This window comes from Pollicipes pollicipes, unplaced genomic scaffold, assembly GCF_011947565.3.
Source record: "Pollicipes pollicipes isolate AB1234 unplaced genomic scaffold, Ppol_2.1 Scaffold_4740;HRSCAF=5597_pilon_pilon_pilon, whole genome shotgun sequence".
Taxonomy (NCBI): Eukaryota; Metazoa; Arthropoda; class Thecostraca; order Pollicipedomorpha; family Pollicipedidae; genus Pollicipes; species Pollicipes pollicipes.
The window spans coordinates 11,289,566-11,311,006 of record NW_023596545.1 but is presented as its reverse complement, the minus strand read 5'-3'; the positions used below and the strand labels follow the sequence as shown (position 1 = coordinate 11,311,006).

At 50.6% G+C, this 21,441-nt stretch overlaps 1 protein-coding gene across 1 annotated transcript; it reads left to right on the top strand.

Annotated features, from left to right (window-relative positions):
- LOC119098806 (leptin receptor overlapping transcript-like 1) lies at positions 1 to 3,883 on the top strand. The gene is made up of 2 exons (XM_037221850.1): positions 1 to 84; positions 2,873 to 3,883. Exon 2 carries the CDS (start codon positions 2,891 to 2,893, stop codon positions 3,293 to 3,295), a length of 405 nt encoding a protein of 134 aa, XP_037077745.1. The 5' UTR covers positions 1 to 84; positions 2,873 to 2,890; the 3' UTR covers positions 3,296 to 3,883.
- Positions 3,884 to 21,441: the final 17,558 nt, after the last annotated feature.

Here is a 21,441-nt window from a genome sequence, read left to right as displayed (position 1 = left end):
CTGAGGGCGGCCTGTCGTGGGTGTGAATCACTTCAAAGGCGGGCGCGAGGCTGCCCCGGACGTGGTTTTGTTGAGCGATAGCGAGTAAGTATCGAAAGGCAGTGGAAACCTAACTGGCGTTGTGAAATAATTCCCATCGAACCGAAGCACTGGGAACGCGGCGGTATCATCTGTGCTGTTTACCAATGTCGCCCGGGCGGGGGCCTGTGCCTTGATACCGCGTTTCCAGACCCGAAAGATCCGCGGGTCGGTTATGTGGGCAATTTAGAGGGTGCAGCAGTAAAGCTGCGTGTCTGGGAAACCAGAAGTTTGGAGTTCGATTTCCCGCAGTGCCTGCCCTTCCTGCCAGGGTGTAGGGCAGATGACACTACATAGTCTCAGCAGCTGAGTGCATCATAAAGCCCCAATGACGAGGGGCTTTAGGGGCAATAGGGGCTGTGGTGGACCTTATGGAAAGGGAAGTTTGTCATAAGTTAAATCCAGGTTGTCTCTTGGACCATACAATATCCACTCAAGGTTCAAGGGCCAAACTGCATGCACCACACTTCTGTGACTGTTGTGGTAGACAAAGAGCAAGCATGTGTTGGACCCCAGGCAAAACTGCATAGAATTTTCAAATGAATAATGCTGAATAAATACTTTAAATTACTTGAAGAGCATCATAGCTCCTTGAAATATTGGCTATGCAATGAAAAGGATGGTGACTGTACCAAACTCATTGTCTTATATTTACAGTCTGTGTACTTGATAACCATTTCTGTTGTGTTGCTGGTTCTCTGAATATTCAGCATAACATGCAGTTGATTGGCAGTGGCCATGTCAGATATGACTGGTAGGCTGTTATAGTGATTATCTAGTAGTGGCATCTGCTCATGATCTTTTCACAAATAAACAATGGTGAAGATCACTAGTTGTTTGTATAACTATCAGCTATCATTTTAATGTACCCATTTATAATTTTCAAGATGAACATATCCATGTTGTTTTGCTATTAAATTATGCTGACAATATGTCAAAACTGGTATCCATCCTGTGCTCACCTTGACACTCATCATACAAACCACTTAATACTGGCATATGCATGCTGAGGTAAGAGACAATAGGGCATATGCAAGAGCAAACCATGCAGATGGCATGGAACAACCATTGGTGTCAGTGTTGCCTTGATGACATGAAGTGTGCTGAATAAACCATTACTAGGCAAACTTACTCAACTTATAAAAAGATCAGATTACCTTATAAAGCGTGGCATATGTTCCTGTCAAGGTGATAGCATGTCATACATTTACTTGAGCCATGCAAGATTATATTCTGTTCATTGAAAACAAACTTATGATGCATGACGCATATCTTTTCTTAGAAAGGCCCCTGACTGTTCTTCCTGATGATCTGAATTTTTGTGGACCATGGATGTTTGGGATCAACTTTAACAAGCATAGATAATGCACTAACTAGATATAGACAAATGGTTATCATCAATAGATGCCACCATAGATGGGAATCCATTGTCTTGGCATTTCTCAGAAGTTTTTACTGGGACTGACTCAATTATTTTTCATTGTGAATATGGAGAAAAGTGCAGATAGCAAAAGGAACCTGTTCATGCATGGTGGTTAACTGTATTGCATTGTGGCTGAATTTCCTGATGAGAGCATTTGATTTGATGTGATATCAGCTCCTGAGAGGCATCAGGACCTAAGGGAGGGCATCTGCCTGTTTTCTACGCCTGTGATATGCCTGATTCAGTTTTTTTTTACATGAAGCACTACATGAGCCATCAGAAGCCAACATTGACTATAAAGCAAGTTTATTTATATTGTAATATGAGATGAAGAGATTGGATTTTCTGTGTACTGCACCTGGAACAGCTGCATGATTGAAAGTATGTGTTGTGCACAAAATATGTGTGGAATGTTGTTATTTGGGATGGACTCATCATTGATTCCAGCCAATATGGTTGACTTCTTCTGACCTCTGCAAGGCTTTGAGGGAAGCACTGCATTTTTAAGGCATGCAGTATATAATCATTGCAGCCTCATCAGGACCAGACCCACCAAAAATTTAGCTGATTCTGGAGTTTACTCTGCCTGCAAGGAACCAAACATGGACACTTTGGCTTCTGCCAGCATCTGTTGTTATTTTGTAAACAATTTTCTCTTGATCCTCTCATCTAAACAGTTCTTCTAGATTTACACCTTGTCATGCTGGGCTCAAAACATTGATTGTGGCCCATGCATTTGTGTCCTGCTCAATGCACATCATATTACTTCCCAATTGGGCTTGGGTTGATGTTTCAGCAAATCACTGTGGAAACACACTGACATTAGAGGTTAAAGGGTGATCTTTTTTAGTTTGTCTTTTTATGTTTACCATGGTATCACAAATTGTGACCCTATATATGACCCTAGTTATTAACCCTATATCATACTGGGGACTCCACATAAGTATCATTCAATTTGCTGTGGCTGGCCTTTGGCAGGTAGTATGTTCATGTCACTCTAGTATGTGCACTGATGGAATGATAATGTTCCTCATAAATATTGCCTTCAGGGTTTGACATATTCATATAGTAGCCCAAGATTCATTTGTCCACCCTGTGATAAAATTGTTTTGTTTATCAATATATGTTTGAAAAATGTAACACTAACACATTTGGGAGCGCACACTTAGAAATTAGCGTATCGGGAACAAACCACGCTGCTTTGACCCATGCAATAAGTACGTACGTCTACGGCGCGCCGAACCAGATTTTCAGTGTAAGAACTGAGTTATGCTCTCCCCTTGTGCCCTGCCCCATTGTGAACCCCTGTGTATGCCCCTACATTCAGAAAACCATATTTTTATGGGAGCTGACATGCTTCAATATTTTCAGGGTCCAGGACCCTCCGTCATGGCTGGGAGCGTGAAGGCCCTGATCCTGCTGGCGTTCACCGGCTCGCTGGGCATGATGTTCATGCTGCTGGCCTGCGCGCTGCCCCGGTACAACAACTGGTGGCCCCTGTTCGTCATCATATTCTACATCCTGGCACCGATTCCGTACTCGATGGCCCGCCGCTACCGGGATGACATGGGCGCCAGCAGTAGTTGTTTGGAGCTGGCCGTGTTCTTCACGGCCGGCATCATCATTTCGTCGTTCGGTTTACCCATTGTGCTAGCGCATGCGCCCTCCCTCCAGCCAGTGATTGAGTGGGGTGCCTGCGCGCTGGTTATGACCGGCAACGTGGTCATGTATCTGACCATCCTCGGCTTCTTCTTGGCCTTTGACGGCGATGCCGACTCGTGGAACTACTTCTAGCCGCGGCGCGACGGCTGGCGGCCGCGGTACGCGGGTCACGGGGCACGGGGTATGGTCCGCCTGATGTCCGCGCATCCAGGGCATTGGCGCGCGGCGGCTGGGGGCTGGGGCGGTCAGGCCGTCCGACGTCGACTACGGCAGCTGCCTGAGGCCGCGGAGGGCCGGCGGCAGCGAGGCGCCGGCAGACTGGCGGCAGTCCGCGCCGCACGCGACGTGAGTGATAGTTGGTATCTCTTTTTTGTGATCTGTATACCGGTCGTGCTTTTGTATCGTGGTTTTTGTTCCGCATGCACTTTTCTGCACGTTGTTCAGCCCTGGGTCGCACTCCGCACGTGTACGTGGCGCGGAGGGTCTGTAAGCGTGCTCGCCGTCGCGCCGAGTTTGTTCAGGATGTCTGAGCTTTAACCGTGGCTGCCCCCCAATGGTGTGCTATCCAGTCTGCACTGACGGAGGCTATTCGTGGTCTGGTATTAACTGCTTGTCGTACTGACGTGTATCGTTTTGAATTGCGTTTTCATGGTTTAAACTTAAGCAGCAATTTTCCACGTGAGATTTAATACAATGGATAATAAACATGCTTAGAGTGTTTTTGTGTGTCTGGTTCAGGGAAATGGTGCACAACAGCAGTGAGGGACATTACGTTAACAATGCCTTGCCATTGGTGGCTGTTTCGTCGGCTGTTACTCGAAATGACGGTTACCTGAAGGCGTGCTTTGTGAGCAGTTGGGTGCTAGGACTTCACACATGTCGGTCCCCTTGAGATCTCACACGCGATGGTGGCTCGATCCAATGCCGCTCCGGGGTCTGTCTGCCCAAGCGTGTTGGCGTGCGGGGCCTGAGCGGCGTGCCGGTCGCCTCGGGGCCTTGCCCTGAACGCGCCGTGCCCTGGAGGTCTGTGTAACTCACCAGTGCGGGTCAAACGGGCGGCGGCGGTTCTGTGCGCCGGCGGGATTGTGGCCACCAGCGTGTGTCCGGGGTGTCCGTCAGGCGGCGCACTCTGCGACGCTTGCAGCCTCCCCCGCTGGACACCGTCGATACGCGCGCTATCCCCGCGTGCGGTTAGTGACAGAGTTCTAGGTCTTGTGTTATCTCCGTTTTGTAAGCTTCGAAACGTTATACTGTCCACCATCTGACAACCTTGCGTATAGTTCTTCCCCGCCGTGATCGATTCAGAATCCGATTTACAGCGTATGATGCTGATTCCGAGCTATACTTCGGCTGCGACGCTAGCTCTGCACAGAGCACTTCAGCCAAGCCCCATTTAGAATGCAGGTTTGGCGAGGCGTCACACAGTTTCATGATTGATTCCGTTGATGTCGATTTAGGTGACAATGGTGTCGGAGATGAATCAGCTTTTACTGTGTTAAAGCGTGCGTTGGATATGTGGGTCGTGAAAAGATATCAACGTGCACAGTGCTCCATTTGCTACACAAGGACATCAGGATCAAAATTTCTGCTCCTCATCGAACTTGGTAGATAATCTACGATGCTGTTGACTTGACCTCGGCCCCGGCTGGCATATTTCACAATTTTCTAATGGATCCATTTGACATTCGGTAAATGAAAGCTTTGCTGTTAAGTGGCTTTGACTTCAAATTTCATTCGTGTGAGCGACGTTTCATTGAAACGCATCGGTGTAAACTGCGAGCACGATGCAGTACATCTGTTCCCGGTATTTGAGATAAGTCGTCGATATATGCTGATGCTATTGGTCTGAGACGATAGCGCCGGGCCAAGGCTTGGGCCGAATCCATAGTACTGATGCCATCCAGTAGATGTCTCTGGCATCGGGTACTTCGAAGAACACAAGCTGCGTTTGTTCGCACGTGAAGAGGGACGCAGTCGAGAGCTTTTGACGCGGATGTGGGGGCTAAGTAGAGCTCATACACCGATTTTAGTTTTTTGCACGATGACATCTACGGCGCTAAAAAGTGTATTTCGGGCTGTGCCCGCCTCCTCAGCTTCGCCTCTACTCGTGAAGACTGGCAGAGGCCTTGAGATGAATATAACGGTATAAACTGACTCCAATGCAAACTTGTTATGCATCTAGATATAAGAGTTCTGAGTCAAATCACATGCTCCTTATCAAAGACAAGCAAAACACCTACATTGTCGGCTTTTCGGTGTGCGTGCAGAAAAGTCGAGATGAACGATAGGCACTAATAACACGACATTATTGGAACCAGAGTGCTCGTCACTTAAAGTCTACCACCATTGTTCCAATTGATCAGCCGCCCCGAAAAACATGCCTGCACGTATGATTGCAGGATATTTTGCTATACACTGCCTATATCGCGTCACAGAAGTGATCTAGCTCGGCGTTTCGGGGTCATTTAGCTTTTGATACACCGTCCGCTCGTTGAATTATGTGCTGGCTTCGAAAGTGAGCTTTTCTGTGCACCCTACATACCGCATGAATGTGGACCAACGACTGAAAAGTATACCATACACCAGGCCAAATTTTTTGGCGTCACTTTCATGCGTGCATCACGTCCATATCCAGTACTGGCCTGGGTTTCGGAATTTTGACCAGTCCGAAAAGCATTCTGCTTTGACCGTGTGCTCGGCGTTGCAAGGTGCTTCACTGCGCTCAAATGTTTGTATGAATTGAAAGTAGACAACTGAACAGTTTTAGATAGATGGTCTCTGTTGCTTTCGTAGTTACACTACCAATAAAATAAAACTGGGTCACTGTGGGACAGTGAGGAAATGATTTTACAAGGTAGTTTATCGATCCTGGGGTCATTACTCTTGCTATATTTAAGTGACCCTGTGGTGCTTGCATGTGGCTTTGTTAATAATATATATCGTACAATGATCTCAGGAAAAGAATCTTACGACTACTGTGGCTTGGGCTAAACGATAAGCAGCTACCTGGTGACATACACGCATTCCTTTCTTATGTATATTGGAATCCTCCCATGAACAAAGTTACGCCTCGCAGCATAGACCAGTAACAGGCCATCGCCGCATGTTTATAAGTGGTGCATTACCATTCCGACCGTTGTGCTTTAGACGCGCCTGCACGAGATCAAAACATGCCACCACCCAGGCACCTATTCACTTATTCCCAGTTGTTACTGATGCCATCACCAGGCGTTAAATGAAGAAATCCGATGCCGATATTGATAATCCGATATTGAAAAACCCGTCCTTTTTAGGCCGCGGGAGGAGGAGGATGAAATTATTTCTTTCCTTTTCCTCGATCTGCGGCTTTGAAAGTTACAAGGTAAACTCGAAACCTCTATTTATAGAAAGCCCACGCTTAATGGCTTTTGAATAGGCCATTTCTCATTTACTCCCGACGCTTTTAAGCTATGTGGTAATATGAAGCGATTCTAAAATCATAAGATCGATGACATTGCTGCCATTACTGATGGCCCAGATCATTTTTTTCAGGGAACTGACTTCCCACTCTTAATCATTAGTATATTAATGAAAAGCTTCTTGGATGTGAAATATGTAAAAACACCACCGTTCATGAAGTCCTAGAACCAGATATATAGTCGGTCTTGTCCTTTTCTCAGAAACGGTCGAAGCAATTGAAAAAGGAGCTTGCAAACATGCTGCATTGTTTTTACCATTTTCTGTCCATTTAAATCATATAAGCAAATTTGTCGACTGTTGTACCTTTTGTAAGTTAGAAGACAAACTTGCCAAATGTTCTGTCTCTCTAGTCATTTGTAGATACCGATGTGCTTCCTGCGGAGCGTTTTACGTGAGTTTAACCCTTCGTAGTTTGCACTGCAGGGAGCGGAAACATTTTGGGAAGGTCTGATCGTGCAGGTTGCATTCTGTTTAACTCATACCTCTCGCCCATCCGAGACTGTTTATTTGCGTGTGACACTCTTTTTGCGTCTATATGCCTGTTTACTTCGACTCGCTTGCGTGCTTGAGTGAAGCGTGATGCGTGATGCTTATTTGCTTGAATTTGTTTGCATGCACACGCATGTTCGCGCATTATAATTCTTAGATGGGAACTATATCGTCGTAATGGCTGGCAATCGCCCTTTGTTTAATCCACTGAATGATGGTGTCCTGTGAAAACTGTGGCTTGCTGTTTCAAAAAGAAAGGAAAAATTGAGTAGGATCATCGGCAGGCAGTTTTGAACTCGCTTCCGCTATTCTTTGGATAACGCATGTTGCCGAAATATCAACCCAACTATATCTCCAGTCTCCTGGTGTTCTCCGAGGAATAAGGCTAATATTACGATCTGATCTGCGTGTGACACTCACTTAAACACTGCAAACTTTTCTGTGTTAGAGTGTTGCAGCAATTTCCTCGATCTTAGGATTTTAGAATCACTTCACATTACCTAAAAAGCCGTCAAGGAATATCATGGGGTTTGCACGTCTTATGCAAGTTATAAGATAGCCTTCTTCGGCAGCCAAATATATGTATCGTCGTGTGATTTTTGTATTTTTCAAGATGTCCTGTTTATGCAAAGAGTAGTCGTATTCAATTTCGTTGATTGTGACAGTTGTCATGTCGAGCGATACCGGTTTAATGCGCTTATATTTAATCACAACTTTGTACCATTGTGCCTCTGTCCTGAGACGGTACGCAATGTTTCGAAACGTTAACGAATTGCATGAATTATAGCGACTGCTGCCCTTGCCATCAAGTTTTTAATGCATCTTGATATCCGAGGATGATATTGAGCACCGTATTCAAAATATTGGCTTTGCAACGTACCTAATGCTAATGTTTTCAAAAAGGTAGTAATTTTGCTATTTTGTAACACTGAGCCTCACCCGAAATGTTTCGGAACTCTCTATTTTCTCCGAACTGAAACATGATATGATAAGTGTTAGGTAGCCTTCCCAAACAGCATATTTTCTTAAAGTTTGGTTGAAGAATAAGACATCCCCCAGAAAAATGAACTCTCGAAGGGAGTGTTTCACATTTGTATGCGACTTGAAACTCAGATAGCCATTCTGAAGATTACTCGGTGCAGGTCATAGCTCTGCACGTGGTAAGGCCAAAACCATTTTAGTTTTTAAGCTGTACGCCCGCGAATAAGTGCAGATATTTTGTGCGGGCTTTTTCAAGGTCACTCGGGCATCCGTGACGCCATAACAACGTCATTTAAATCTTGCTACTCCACCGGCCATGCTGGGATCAAGGCTATGCAAAAAAATATTGTCGAGTCGTTCATATCTAGCGTTCGTGAGCACGATTTCCAGATATAACGACCGTCAATTGGTTCCCAATCAATGTTGTGCAAGGTACAATCAAACGGTGGCGTGCTGAGTAGCATATTTACTAAATAGAGAAAATGTGCTGTCAAGAGCAGTCTTTTCCACTTAAAAACATACCCATACTTATAAGTGGGCTTACCTTATCACCTTTCATGCTTACTTCCGTGTCTTCGAGAGTGAAACACTCCTTTTAAGAGCAATGCTTCGCCTTGCATTCCCTTCAAACGGATTGCCACACGTTTCAAAATGTTGAAGCAGGCATTAGGCATGATGAAATAAGCCTACTTTTAACTACTGCTGTGTTCTTAATTGGAAAAGACTGGTCTAGGCAACACAAGCCCTTTATAAATAAATGTTATATATATATATATATATATATATATATATATATATATATATATGCTGCTCAATACGTTAGTGTTTCATTATGTCATTGTCCCTTGCACAACATTGACTGAGAACCAGTCGACGGGCCCCATATCTAGAAAACGTTCTGACGAACGCCGGATATGAACGGCTCGAGGGTTATATTTTTGGCTTTTGCCACTGCGAGACTAATGGAATGAAAGGATGTTAATGGCGTTATTATGGCGTTATAAATTCCTGAGTCAGCTTAAAAAAGCCTCCTCGAAATAGTCTGCACATCTTCACGGGCGTGTAACTCAGACGCTAGGGGGTTTTAAGTCTTAAAAGGGCAGAGCTGTCAACTGTACCGAATGACCTTTGAGATGGCCATTTCAGTTCAAAAACCCAAACAAATGTGGAACCATCCCTTTCATCGGAACCTCTGTCCAAGACGGATTGCTGTCCACTTCACCTGGTATATTGCGTCAAAACAAGTCATTTACTCACGAGCCATACCGCAGAATGACTCGCTCAACTTCCGTACGAATGCCACCTCACACGCACACTCGTCTAATTGGCAGCTGTCATCGGATATCACGGGCGTGTCGGCCACCCCACCTCGACGCCGCGCCTGGTCTGCGCTAACGCCCCGACTCGCGAAGGCGCTGCTGGCCCACCGGCTACGGCACACTCCAAGAGGGTTCTATGTTTTGTGGTTCTCCATAAGATATGAGCTCCCAACTTATCTGAAGAGGACATGTCTATTTATAGTGAAATATGATGAATTTTGCGGTTTATGTACTAAATTTCGTCTGAGTTTGAGGCTGCAGTCAACAATGAACGAAACCATATTGAACTTCAACCTTTGATATCTCGGGAAGTTTGATAAGTCCGACTTAGTTTTCAATATTTTCAAATGTTTGGCTTATGGCCTGTGAGTCTATAGGTGTTTATTTTAATCAAAGGTATTCGCTTTAATCAATATCAAATTTGACCAATAATATTTCGGCAAGCTTTGGGTGCGTATCTTAGCTCTTCGGGTTTTTAAATGCTTGGGCCATGGCGTACGAGTCTATAAATTTTTAGCCCAAAGCTTCTACCTTTTGTATCTCTGAAAGTATTGGGTGTTCACCTTAGATTTTCGGATCATCAAATTATTGGATTATGGTGTGCGATGTAACACATTTTGAAGTCAATCGAAAGCATGCCGTTTAACTTACCTTGAAGTATGGTTTTTTATGTCCGGGGAAACATTTTATGTCCACCTTAGCTTTTGGGATTTTGAAATGCTTGCTGTATGATCTACGGGTCCACAAATTTCGAGCTCAACCAAAGTGGTCTGCTCTGACCTCAAAATTTGATATATCATGTGGCGGAAAGCTTTTTTGCACGTTCACCTTAGCTTTGGGGATTTTGAAAAACGTGTGCTAAGTTCTATCAGCCTACAGATGTCTAGCCAGGTCGGGGTGGCCATGAATACCGATCTAAAGTTTGATCTAAATCTGCTGCTAGCTTGAAAGACAAAAGTATGGCATCTTCAAGAAGCATAAAGGTGCTAACTTTTAAATGCATTATTAAACCTTGCATCTTTTGCTCTTTTACAACGCCAAGGTGACGTAAAAAAACATGAGCTTTTTCCATCACCTAAGGAGAGCAAGTAGGAGAAGCTATTGGTTTGCACGATTGCTTAATATGATTTGACTTTTAGAAAAATGCTCAAAACTGTTTTTGCTGTTTTGAACAACCTCCGAAATATCCGTTTTGTCGACACTTTTACCGTGTGTCTGGAATCACACAATCACAAAAATCGTACAATTTTCGAAGAGTTTCGTTGATAAATTTATGAACATCGTTAAAATTTCTCGAAAAGTAAGAGTCATATCGCTTCGCCAATAATACAACTATGTTAGATTTTGACAATGTGTGCAATCGCATTAGCCAGTCTGATAAAACTCATTCATTTAATTCTTACACAGCTGGCCACCGACAGTATGTTAGGGTGTTTGTCATTACTGGGCTGTGATTGCAGTGGGGGCCATGTCTGTGGAATGGGTTCACCAAGAAAGGTACCGTCATATTAACCTTAACGGTTGTCATCCAAACGTAGAGTTCCGTAGAAAACGCTTGGATATAAGAACTTAGAAATATTCGACTGCTGGGCCCCGCATAATATGTTAACTATTGGGGGGGGGGGGGGAAGGGCAATTGTCCATCCAGCGACCGGAGGCTGCCCCCTCCATTGAGCGCACGATCCGGCGGGATTCGGTGAGAAATGCAAAACGGATGAACACCGTAGCAATCCCTGCTCCTTCCCGGGGCACCAGCACAGATGAGTAGTTAAAGTGACTTAAAAATGGCTTGCGACTTTGTTCGTGGGCGAATATGCTGCATATGTTTTGCGAATTTACCTACCCAGTGACAATATCTTGCTCGAGGCCACATTGGAGTGAGATGCTCTGCCAATCTGTATCTGTATCGATGCCGTAGATATGCATACCTATGCCTGTACCTGTATCTATATCAATGTTTCGAACAGCCGTGTCTGTAACAGCGCTTGTCATTGATCAGCCCACTCCACATCCGTGTCAATCTCTGACAACTTTTGGTGACTTCAATACTGACCCAAGGTGAAAGAAATTGCGCTCGTTCGATTCAGATCATCATCGATGTTTTGCTTCTCTTGTGTGATGCATAGGAATCTATACATCTATGCATAGAAGTCATGGATGCTAGTGTCCGATATCAGTGTCTTCATTAACGTTCGTTTCAATCAAGGCATGTAGCCTAAATATCAATGCATCTATCTCTCCATTCTCCTTATCATTCTACGAGAGATAAGGCTATTATTACTGTGTTATCTACATGCATAATTTTTTTCGCAAATGCACAAACAACTTACGTAATAAAGTTAAGACAGAACTAATAGCCGTATTCCTCCTAGAACAACCAGGAGAATGGACAGATATGCGAATTGATATGTCGGCTACATGCCTTTATCGAAACGAATAGCAGTAGCCACTATATATTTTTTCATTCCACTCGTCCTCATTCCACTCGTCCTCAGACTGTCATGCACCGCGCCTTTTGAATTCGATCTTGACCTGTCCTCTGCCGTATTTAGGCCTGGCCCAGTTTGTCCGTCATATCACCTTCATTTGTTGTCTTTGGCGTGTGACCCCAGTTTGGCCACTAGCTGACTTAGTTGTTCTGTCTGACCTGTCTATGATCTAGACTTAACTCTTTCAGTGCTGTCACATTGGTCTGACTTTTGTCTCGACCCCATCTGCACTGCGTCTGTTTATCTAGACCCCATCTGTATTCATATGTTTGTCTGGATCCCATCTGCAATGGGTCTGTTTGTCTAGACTCCATCCGTACTACGCCCGGTTTTCTGGACCCATCACTACTGGGTCTGTTTGTGTGAACCCCATCTGCACTGCTTCTGCTTGTGACCTCTGTTTGACCTCGTTCTGACGGTCGGCAGGTTCTCGGCACACAAAGCGGTGCTGGCCAGTGCCTCCGACCTCATGTTCCAGCTGCTGACCATGACGATCACAGACGAGGCTGGCGGACGCTGCTCCTCGGACGACAGCCTGGTGAGCTCGCCACATGTGCGGCAGAACGATGCGCTAGCGGTCGCGCAAGGCTGGGACAGTTGTGCGAGCTCTCCGGGATGGCGGGCGCGTGCGAAGCGTATTTCGGATTAAAAGGGGAACAGTTCGGTGGGTCCATCGAAAGCAGAGTACGTTGTCTGTCAGTTCAGTGAGGGAGATAGCCTGGGCGATCGTAAGGAGGGCAGGGGACCGACCATAGGCGTGTTGGGGTGAGGAGGACCGGTCTGGTGAGCAGGTGCTGCTGGTAAGCGAGATAGTGAGCGGAGAACCGCCGATTTAATGAGTCTTCTGCTGCTGATTTTACTGGTCTTGTACTGCTGATTCAACTGGTTTTCTACTGCTGATTCTACTGATAATTATTCTGCTAAGGTTTACGGACCGCTGCGTTTTAGAAATGTCTGGGTGGTTTGTCAATGTCAATATAGGGACGCCAGAGGAATATTTCTTGGGCACGAATACCTGTTGAGCTCGGTATCACATTTGATAATGCTTAAAGCTGTTACATTGATTAAGCATGCTGAACTTTGAGTTCAAGTTAATTAACCAACCATCAGTACTTAAGTTACGAGCACACAGGAAAAGTGATCTGTGTCTGGTTGCGTGCTGCAGCTGGTTCGCCTGCATGTGCAGGTGTTGATGTTTGGAAGGGACGCCTGAAGTAGTACATCCTGATTTAAGGGTCGGTCTCCAGGTTCTGCCGTACTAGGAATGGTCGCACGAGCCGTGCTGAGCGGTTCGAAATCTGGGAAGTCACCCGAACCTCTGTACGCAATACATTCTCTTGTCAGGCTGGGACCAACTTATTTTGAGATTTCAGCAAGGCTGGCCACTAATTTTCGCCCCTCATCACACGATCGTTATCGTGACGCCCAAGAGAAAAGTGTGAGCTCAAATGCATTACGAGGTCTCCCTCTCCCATACTGCGGGCCGCGCCTTCCACGCCGCGCACCTGTTCCCTCGCCACCGATGCGGAGTGAGACGCGGGGCCGCTTCGCGATGAAGCGTGAAGTTTGAAGTGCCTCGCAGTGAAACCAGCGCTTCTCGTGGTCACAGGAGTCACGACAGCCAGTCGGTGACGTGGACGCCTGGCTGGGACGCCGCACTGTCCCCTGGAGTCCCGCGGACGTTGAGATTGCATCAGGGGACTTGCTGACTGCATGCCATGGCTGCGTCACATTCAACCTTCTCCTGCTGTTTATTTGAAGCCTAAAGTTCTTGCCTCGCCATCGCCGATTGACATAAACCACGGGCGTTGAGAATTATTGCCTGCTGTTTGTCTTTTGTCGGCTCATTTTGTACATTTATTCGGAGCGTCTAACGATTCTCCTCAGACGCGGCTCACAGTCTCCGCCCTCGTTCTGGCGGGGCGTATTATTCCAGCCGCCGTCGAGAGCCGGCGCCAGCGTGGCGCCCCCCCCCCCCCCCCCCCCTCCCCCACCCCGTCCCAACCCGACCCCGTTACTCACACCGTCGTCCCATCGCGATCGTCCTGCAACAATGCGGCGCTTCACGCCCTGGCCGCCAGGCTGTGACCGATGCACTGAAGACTGACACGTCGCCGTCGCGAAGCCATGATTTACATCACCGCCGCCTGAAGAGCAGCGGCTTTGGGACGCGAGTGCTTGGGCGGATCAGGCTTGTACTTGGCGAAAATTGTCGCTATGCTGTGGGACATCTGGATGTATCTGTATTGGGCATGGCCGTCAAGCCCTGCGTGGATGATGCGTGACGGGCCTACCCAGAGAGAAGGCGACGCTGCAACAAATAAGGCCCAGCAGACAGCAGAACGAACACCGACAAACTGTCAGCTTTAGTTCATGTCGAATGTTGAACAATTCGTAGTACGCTGCCGTGTGCATGTGATTCATCATTACGTACCTGTTTTGAGAACGATTGAGTCAACAGCCCTGATAAGGAATAGGGAGACTGGGTATGGCAATGTTGCATCATGCAGTTACCATGCACAAATTCAGTCTCAGATGATCATCTGCGGGTGAATATTGGCGAGTCTCTGATCATTTCTCTTCCCTTCTTCTTTTTGTTTTCCTCTTTCTGCTCGGCTTTGTCATCGCCGTATCGTCCGCTTTCAATGAAGGCCAGTTGTGCGTCACCTGCACATAGCGCCGGACGGCGGCATGCACTTCAAATAAATCTCGTTTCGTCGATGATCGTCAGTCAAATGCGGCCGTATCTAAATGAATGATGTCGCCCACTGATATCATCGAACACGTTACGGTTGCAGGCCTTATGATGCCACCAGCCCAGTAAGACCATTCGATAGCCTTGTATATCTTCCTTGTAACTGCACGCTGAAGCATGCAGTCGAACTTGTGTCTGGATAGGACGAAGGCTAGCGCGACTGACCTCCCTGTTCACCTCTTCTTATGGCGAGATGCTTGCAGTAGCGGTGCTGTTGCGCGAGCACCACACTAACGTAACTGAATAAAAACTCGCTTGTTTTACAAACATACGTGCTGTCAGCCTTTCTACCCACCTCGCCGTCGTCGGGAGCTGGTTGTCTCCCGATTTTACTTACGGACGCACGCAGCTGCGAAGGCGAGGGTTACCACCGCTGGCTCATCGCTTTTGTGCCTGACGAAGTTACCTGATACATACCACCGCTCACGAACTACCACGTGCAACCAGTTGCATTGACCATTGTCGCCTCTGCACTGCGTGAAACGAACGGTAGTGAGCGTCGCAAGCGGTGACAACCGTCACAAGCGAGCGTCGCAAGCGGTGACAGTCGAACCCGAGCCATCTTCGGACGACAAATCACCACCTCGGAACGTGTGACCGTCGCGCTGCGTGGCGGCCGCGCCGCCGCTGGAGCCCGCTCGCTCCCTGCGCCGCCCCACTCTGAGAGGTCGCTGTCCGGCCCGCAGGCGGCGGGGATGGATGAGGCGAGCTCAGAGGCCGACACCGAGTGTCTGCTGTCCAGCTGCGCGCTCAAGCTCATCACGTGAGTGGTGTGGGTGGCGCTGGCGGCGGCACGCCCCGAACCGGCGGCGGTCCGCCGACCCCGGCACCCCGCGCCCGCGCCCTCTCGTGCCTTGTGCGCTGGTCCGCGAGTGACGCTGGCGCCCGTGCGACGATGTCGCTCAGAGTCTGCGCGGCCGGATGCAACACACGTAGCAATCGGCGAGGATTAACGTAACCTTTTAAAAAAACATGTGACAACATATCGGTTGTCTTGTATGACGTGGACTCCAAAGTTTGCCAAACGAAGGTCAGATGGCCGGTCCCTGCAGGCTCAGCGAAATGGACGCTCATGCAACATTGTGTACCTCGCACCGTCCTTGATTTCAACTAGCGTGGTTTCGGGTATTTGCGTGATCTGCTGTAAATGTAAGCTGTAACTTTGTCCCCATCTCCGTCTCCGTCTCCGTCTCCGTCTCCCTCTCTCCCGCTCTCCCTCTCTCTTTTTTTCTTTCCCTCTCTCTTTCTCTCTCTCTCTCTCCCTCCCTCACTCTCTCCCTCTCTCCCTCTCTTTCTCTCTCCGTTTCCCGGCGTTCGCCGACTTGAGTCGGCCCGCGTCTGCCACGTCAGGGGGAAGACACGCGAGGCGGGGGCGGCGGCCGAGCCGATCCGGGCCGCCTGGCGGCCCCCCACCATCAGCCAGGTGGGCCAGTCTCGACACCTCAACCACCCGGCCTTCCAGACCATCAGTATACAACAGGTGAGCGGGCTGGCCGTCCCGACCGTGTCCTCGGACCGTGCCCTCCGATCGTGTCCTCCGATCGTGTCTTTACTTCGTGTCCTCCGATCGTATCCTTCGATCGCGTGCCCCGACTGTGTCTTCCGATCGTCTCTTTCGACCGTATCCCACGGTCGTGCCCTCCGACTGTGTCTTCTGATCGCGTCTTCCGGCCGTGTCTTCCGACTGCGTCCTCCGACTGTGTCCTCCGACCGTGTCCTCCGACCGTGTCCTCCGACCGTGTCCTCCGACCGTGTCCTCCGGATGTGTCCTCCGACCATGTCTTCCAATCGTGTCCCTCGGCTGCGTCCTCCGACCATGTCCTCCGACCGTGTCCTCCGGTCGTGTCCTCCGGTCGTGTCCTCCGGTCGTGTCCTCCAATCGTGTCCTCCAATCGTGTCCTCCGATGGCATCCTACGATTTTGTCCTCTGACCGTGTCCTCCGTCCGCGTCTCCCCTTTCGAATGTCCTCAGGCGCCCTTTGATCGCCTTTCTTAACAAGCGCACCTCCGAACCCTCGGACCATCCGCGTGGGCTTTTTGGGCCGTTATTCCCGAGGGCTTGGTGCTCTCCATACCAACTCATTTAAGAGCCACCACCGCGCTGCTCAGCAAAGCCCTGCGGGAACTGAGTTCTGCCGGTATGGATGCGTCGACACTCACCGATATCGCCGGCGGTCCGTGTGCGAGATACGACTTCGCGATACTGAGACGCTGTGTATAGCGGCGCTCTCCTGCCCCTCCCCGTGTTGAGAGCTGGGCCGTGTGTGGGCGTGTGGGTGGGCATGTGTGCCTGTGTACACGCACACGTGCTCACCTGGCGTGCAGCGGGGTGAGCACGCCACTCTATGTATGGGTGCGTGTGTGTGTGGCGATGACTGGGCGGTGGCCGGCCGCCAGTGCGAGGGCCTGGACCTGAGCGGCCAGCCGAGCCTCTCGGTGCAAACCATCGTCAGCGTGAGCAAGCTGGTCAGCCCGGCGTCACTGCGCCAGGCGCTGCACTTCCTCTACACCGGCCGGCTGGAGGACAACGCAAACTGCAACATCAGGGTCAGTCACGCGCCGCTCGTCTCCCTTCTCTCCGCTTCCTAAACGGACCTACCCCACCGCTTACTCCCTCGCTGGCACCTCGCCTGCGCCCCTGCTAGACGCGTCCTACGAGCCTCCCAAGACCGAGCAAACTCTCCACGCTGTCAACATCCCAACAGGTAGTATTGGGGCGTGCTTGGACTCCCGGTTTGCGCTGGCTGGCATCGTGTAGCCATCCTTCGCAATCTTCGACCTCTGAAAGTATCGCAGAGATGTGAAAGAGACCCGACTGAATCCCAGCGCTCCCTCTAGGATCACGAACCCCGTGGCCAGGGTGTCGAGACCTCCAGGGGCTCCTCGGCGCCCGTTTGCTTTCGCGTGCTGGGATTAGCAGCCTTACGCTCAACCAAGCGAATCCTGCGTATCTGTTGTTGCCAGCGCCGAGTCCACCCAACGCCTCACTCCACAGTCGGCTGGCGTGGTGCCTGCACATGTAGTTGCCTCCTCTACCCGAAAAAATCCCTTCAGAATCCGGGAGACTAGTCGAGCATGGGAGTCTTTTGGGTCTTCCGATCCAGTCTCTGTTCCGGCTTTAAAAAGCAACCGCACCAGATTGACCCGGCTGTGTGCCACGCGCCACTCACCAGGAGGAGGGGGGAGGGGGGGGGGGGGCGGTGCGAACGGTGCACGACTTCTCGCTGGAGGCAATCAACTGGGCGCGAGTCAGGTGGTGTGGGACGTTAGCGCTTAAGCCGTGCATTGTTCCGCTCCTGCTGGGGTGTGCGCACGTGGGTGACGCCTGCGCGCATCTCCAACAGTTTCGAGTTCAGCGTGAGCCACGCGCCAACGGCCGCACCACTCGGCTTTATCGCGCTTCTTTTCTCTTTCTATCTTTCCAGCGGGTATAACTTTCCAACGTTAGCTTGTCTTATGATTAGATTTAGGTATGTCTAGTCTCTTCATAGTATGCCGATGATACGGATGGTAATCGGATGTTCTACCAGTCGGCGGCTGGTGTAGCGCACTTATTCAGCGCGAACACATGGGTATCCAGCTGTTTTGTGTGCCGCCCTCCGTTGTATGACACCGCGTGGCTTTGCGTTACCTGCCGTCTATGAAAATCTGCTTAACCATTCGAAACGAATTGTATGACCAAAATACGAAAAGGGCACATATGAGTTCTTGTACCGCTTAATTGAGCTTAGCCTCTGCCATATAGCTTATTTCTGATCTAATGGTTAGAACTATCGTCTCAAGTTGTTTACATGCTTACGTTTTGGCTACTTCATTCCTCGTTCGTCTAAAAGATGTTAAATACCGAGAAGGACTGGATTAGCCTTCTAGCTAACCTGAATTGGCTTAGCTAGTGTTAGCTTTCAGCCATGTGAGTGTCAGAAACTTTGAATTGTCTTCCGTGGAAGTGCTGCGATTTGAACTGGTTCAGTTCGAATCGCAGCAATGCGAAGGAAACACATGCTTACGACGCGTACACGACTGGGAGCCGAACATTGTCCAGCCCTTCTCAGCAAACAACAGGTCCTAGCGCCGGTCGGAGAATTCACCGGCCGAAACGATATGGACTTTACCAGCGATGAGACGAGGACGGTGGTCTTATTACTTCATCAGTGATGCTCATTTTGCATATCGCTTACAGTCCTTTGCCCGCGTACAAGCTCTGGACTGATATTCCTCAGGAGCTGATGGAGGCCTCGGAGTACCTGGGCTTCTCCCAGTTCCAAGCCTTCCTCGCGAACATCGTCAGAAAGGAGGAGTATCGCAACAAGGACATCACAGCCTCCTACTTACAGGTAGGGCGTCGCCCTTCCCGCTGTACGAGAGCGCCGAAGCCGGTGCCGTCGTCCAGGCCGCCGCTGCTGTAGCCGCCTCTGCTCCGCCGCCTGGTATTGATCACAGGTCCCGAGAGGACGTGTACCGCCTCACCTGGGCCAGCGAGCGCAAGCAGCGTCCGCACACGCGAGACAGCCGGGGTCGGGCGGTACTGGACGAGCGGAACGGCAGCGCTCTGCCCAGCAACGCGCCGCGCCGCCCCGCCCTGCCCTGCCCTGCCCTGCTCTCACGAGTGGATGTCACCGCACGGCTTGGCCCGGAGTTGGTGGGCGATATGCTGAACGGGACCGGCCAGTCACCTGTCTCACGACCGAAGACGCTCTCATGTGCGAAGGCGATGTATTGCACATATCAGCTGAGCGACACAGTGGCACAAATGTTTGTAATTTTTGAAGCTTATCCCTTATCCTTATCCCTTATCCCGCAGTTAGAATTAAAACCGGTGAACCGCTTTTTACTGCGTACATATGGAAAAGGTCAATGCAGCCCATGAACAAAAAGGTGAGGCTGCTTTCCCACTACTGGGGCCCGAAACCCGGAGACGTCAGTGTGTAAAACCGCAGCGCTCCGCCATAAAACCGAAAAACTTCGGAGTTGCCCGCATCACCGAGCGACTTCAGCATGGTAAGCACACAAGCCGAGGCGGGGGGAGTGACGCGCCGCTGGGCGAACGTGACCTAGCTGGGTGGCGGCGCGCACCCGGTCCCGCCGGCCGCCGACTCAGGGGCCGTCGTCCGACGACAACTGCCGGTTGAGACGTCGCTCGGTGAGCGAGAGCCTTTGGCCGAGGTCCACGTGGCGCCCGGTGCGCTGCAGCGCCACGGCGCGCGCGCGCGCCGCCAGCTTCGAGGCGGAAGCTCCAGAAGCGCGGCAGCCGCGGCTGCACCTGCCGCTCCGGCTGGTTGGGGAACATGTGCAGCCTCAGGTCAGGGAAGCACGTTGGTGAGCCGCAGGCGGCGCGCAAACCAGGCACGCAGACCGCACGCGCGGCCGATCACGGCAAAACACCGGATGCAGGCAGAGTCGCGTCGCAGGCAACGTTTCATCATCGGACACGGAAAGTCGCCCAGGAAACTGTAGCGGTCCGTCCAGCATCATGGACTCTGTGTAGGCCAGCAGCTCAATGCGACTGATGCTGCTGAACACACGCGCCTGGTTGCGGATGTCTGCCGTGTCGGCCACAGCCAGGCCGTTCAGCAGGTTGGTCAGCAACCACCGTGATGAGGAAGAGAAAGCCAACAAACGCCAGCTGGCCGGGGGCCGGTTCGTCGTTGAGCGGCATGGGAGCCGTAGTCCAGCTTGTCGATGGTCATCACCAGCGTTTGCAATAGGGTATCTCCGGGCGTGCGGGGTACCGGCCGCTGTCCTTGAACATAATGTACATGCTGAGGGTGAAGCCCAGGATCAGCACCATATAGCAGAGGAGAAAGCAGATGAAGCGCCTCAGTACGGTAGTGAACATCTTGACATAGACCCGAGAAGATGGGCATCCGTACTCAATAGCGCGAATAGACCGCCCCAGGCAAACATCATGTCATAGCAGAGAGCTGCATGCCTCTGACCGCGATAACTCGGTGTAGAGCAGCGTGACAGTCATGCACAACACCGGCACCTTCAGGAGGTCGTTCTTGTCGCTGAAGCAGTAGCGGGTCGGTGCACAGAGGAGCTGGACCGCCTTGCAAACGGTTCAGGGTGGTCGATATAACGGCCGTCGCATAGTAGCAGCCTAGAAAGGCGTCGCCGCGGGTCATACCAGGCCACGTTGCTCTCGACGCTCGACGAACACGAGGGCGGGTCAGTAGCGCCACGAACCACGGCGTAGCAAGATCAGGTCGACCACGAAGAAGGGGCGCACCTGCCACCATTTGAGGTCGAGGAAGCTCTCCACGAGCGGGTGCCTCAACAAGTCGCGGTGCTCCTTCGACGTGGACATGTTGCCAGACAGCCGCCATCTCGAAGTGCGGCTCGCTCTTGGGCCCGCGCGGCCGCCGCCATCAGCGCGTAGTTGAACTCGATGTCAAAGTCGACGTCGGTCACGTAGCGCCCTTTGGTGGTGACGCAGCTGTCCAGGTAGTCTTGCAGCACGTCCACGGGCAGCGCCTGCAGCAGCGGCCGACCAGCCGAGTCGCGCACGTTGACGTCCGCTCCGGCTTGCAGCAGCACCGTCATGGCCGTCGGGTTGCCGTTGTGCACGGCGTGGTGCAGTGGCGTCAGGCCCACGTCGTCCGCCACGTTCACGTCCAGGTGGGGCGCGTGCGCCAGCAGCCGGCGCAGGAGGTGGTGGTCGCGCGCCGCCGCGAAGTGCAGCGCCGTTCGCCCGCTGGCCGCGCTGGCCCACGCCCGGGTCGGCGCCGGCCGTCAGCAGCGCCTCCACGAACTCGGCAGCCGGTGGTCGCATGCGTACTGCAGGCA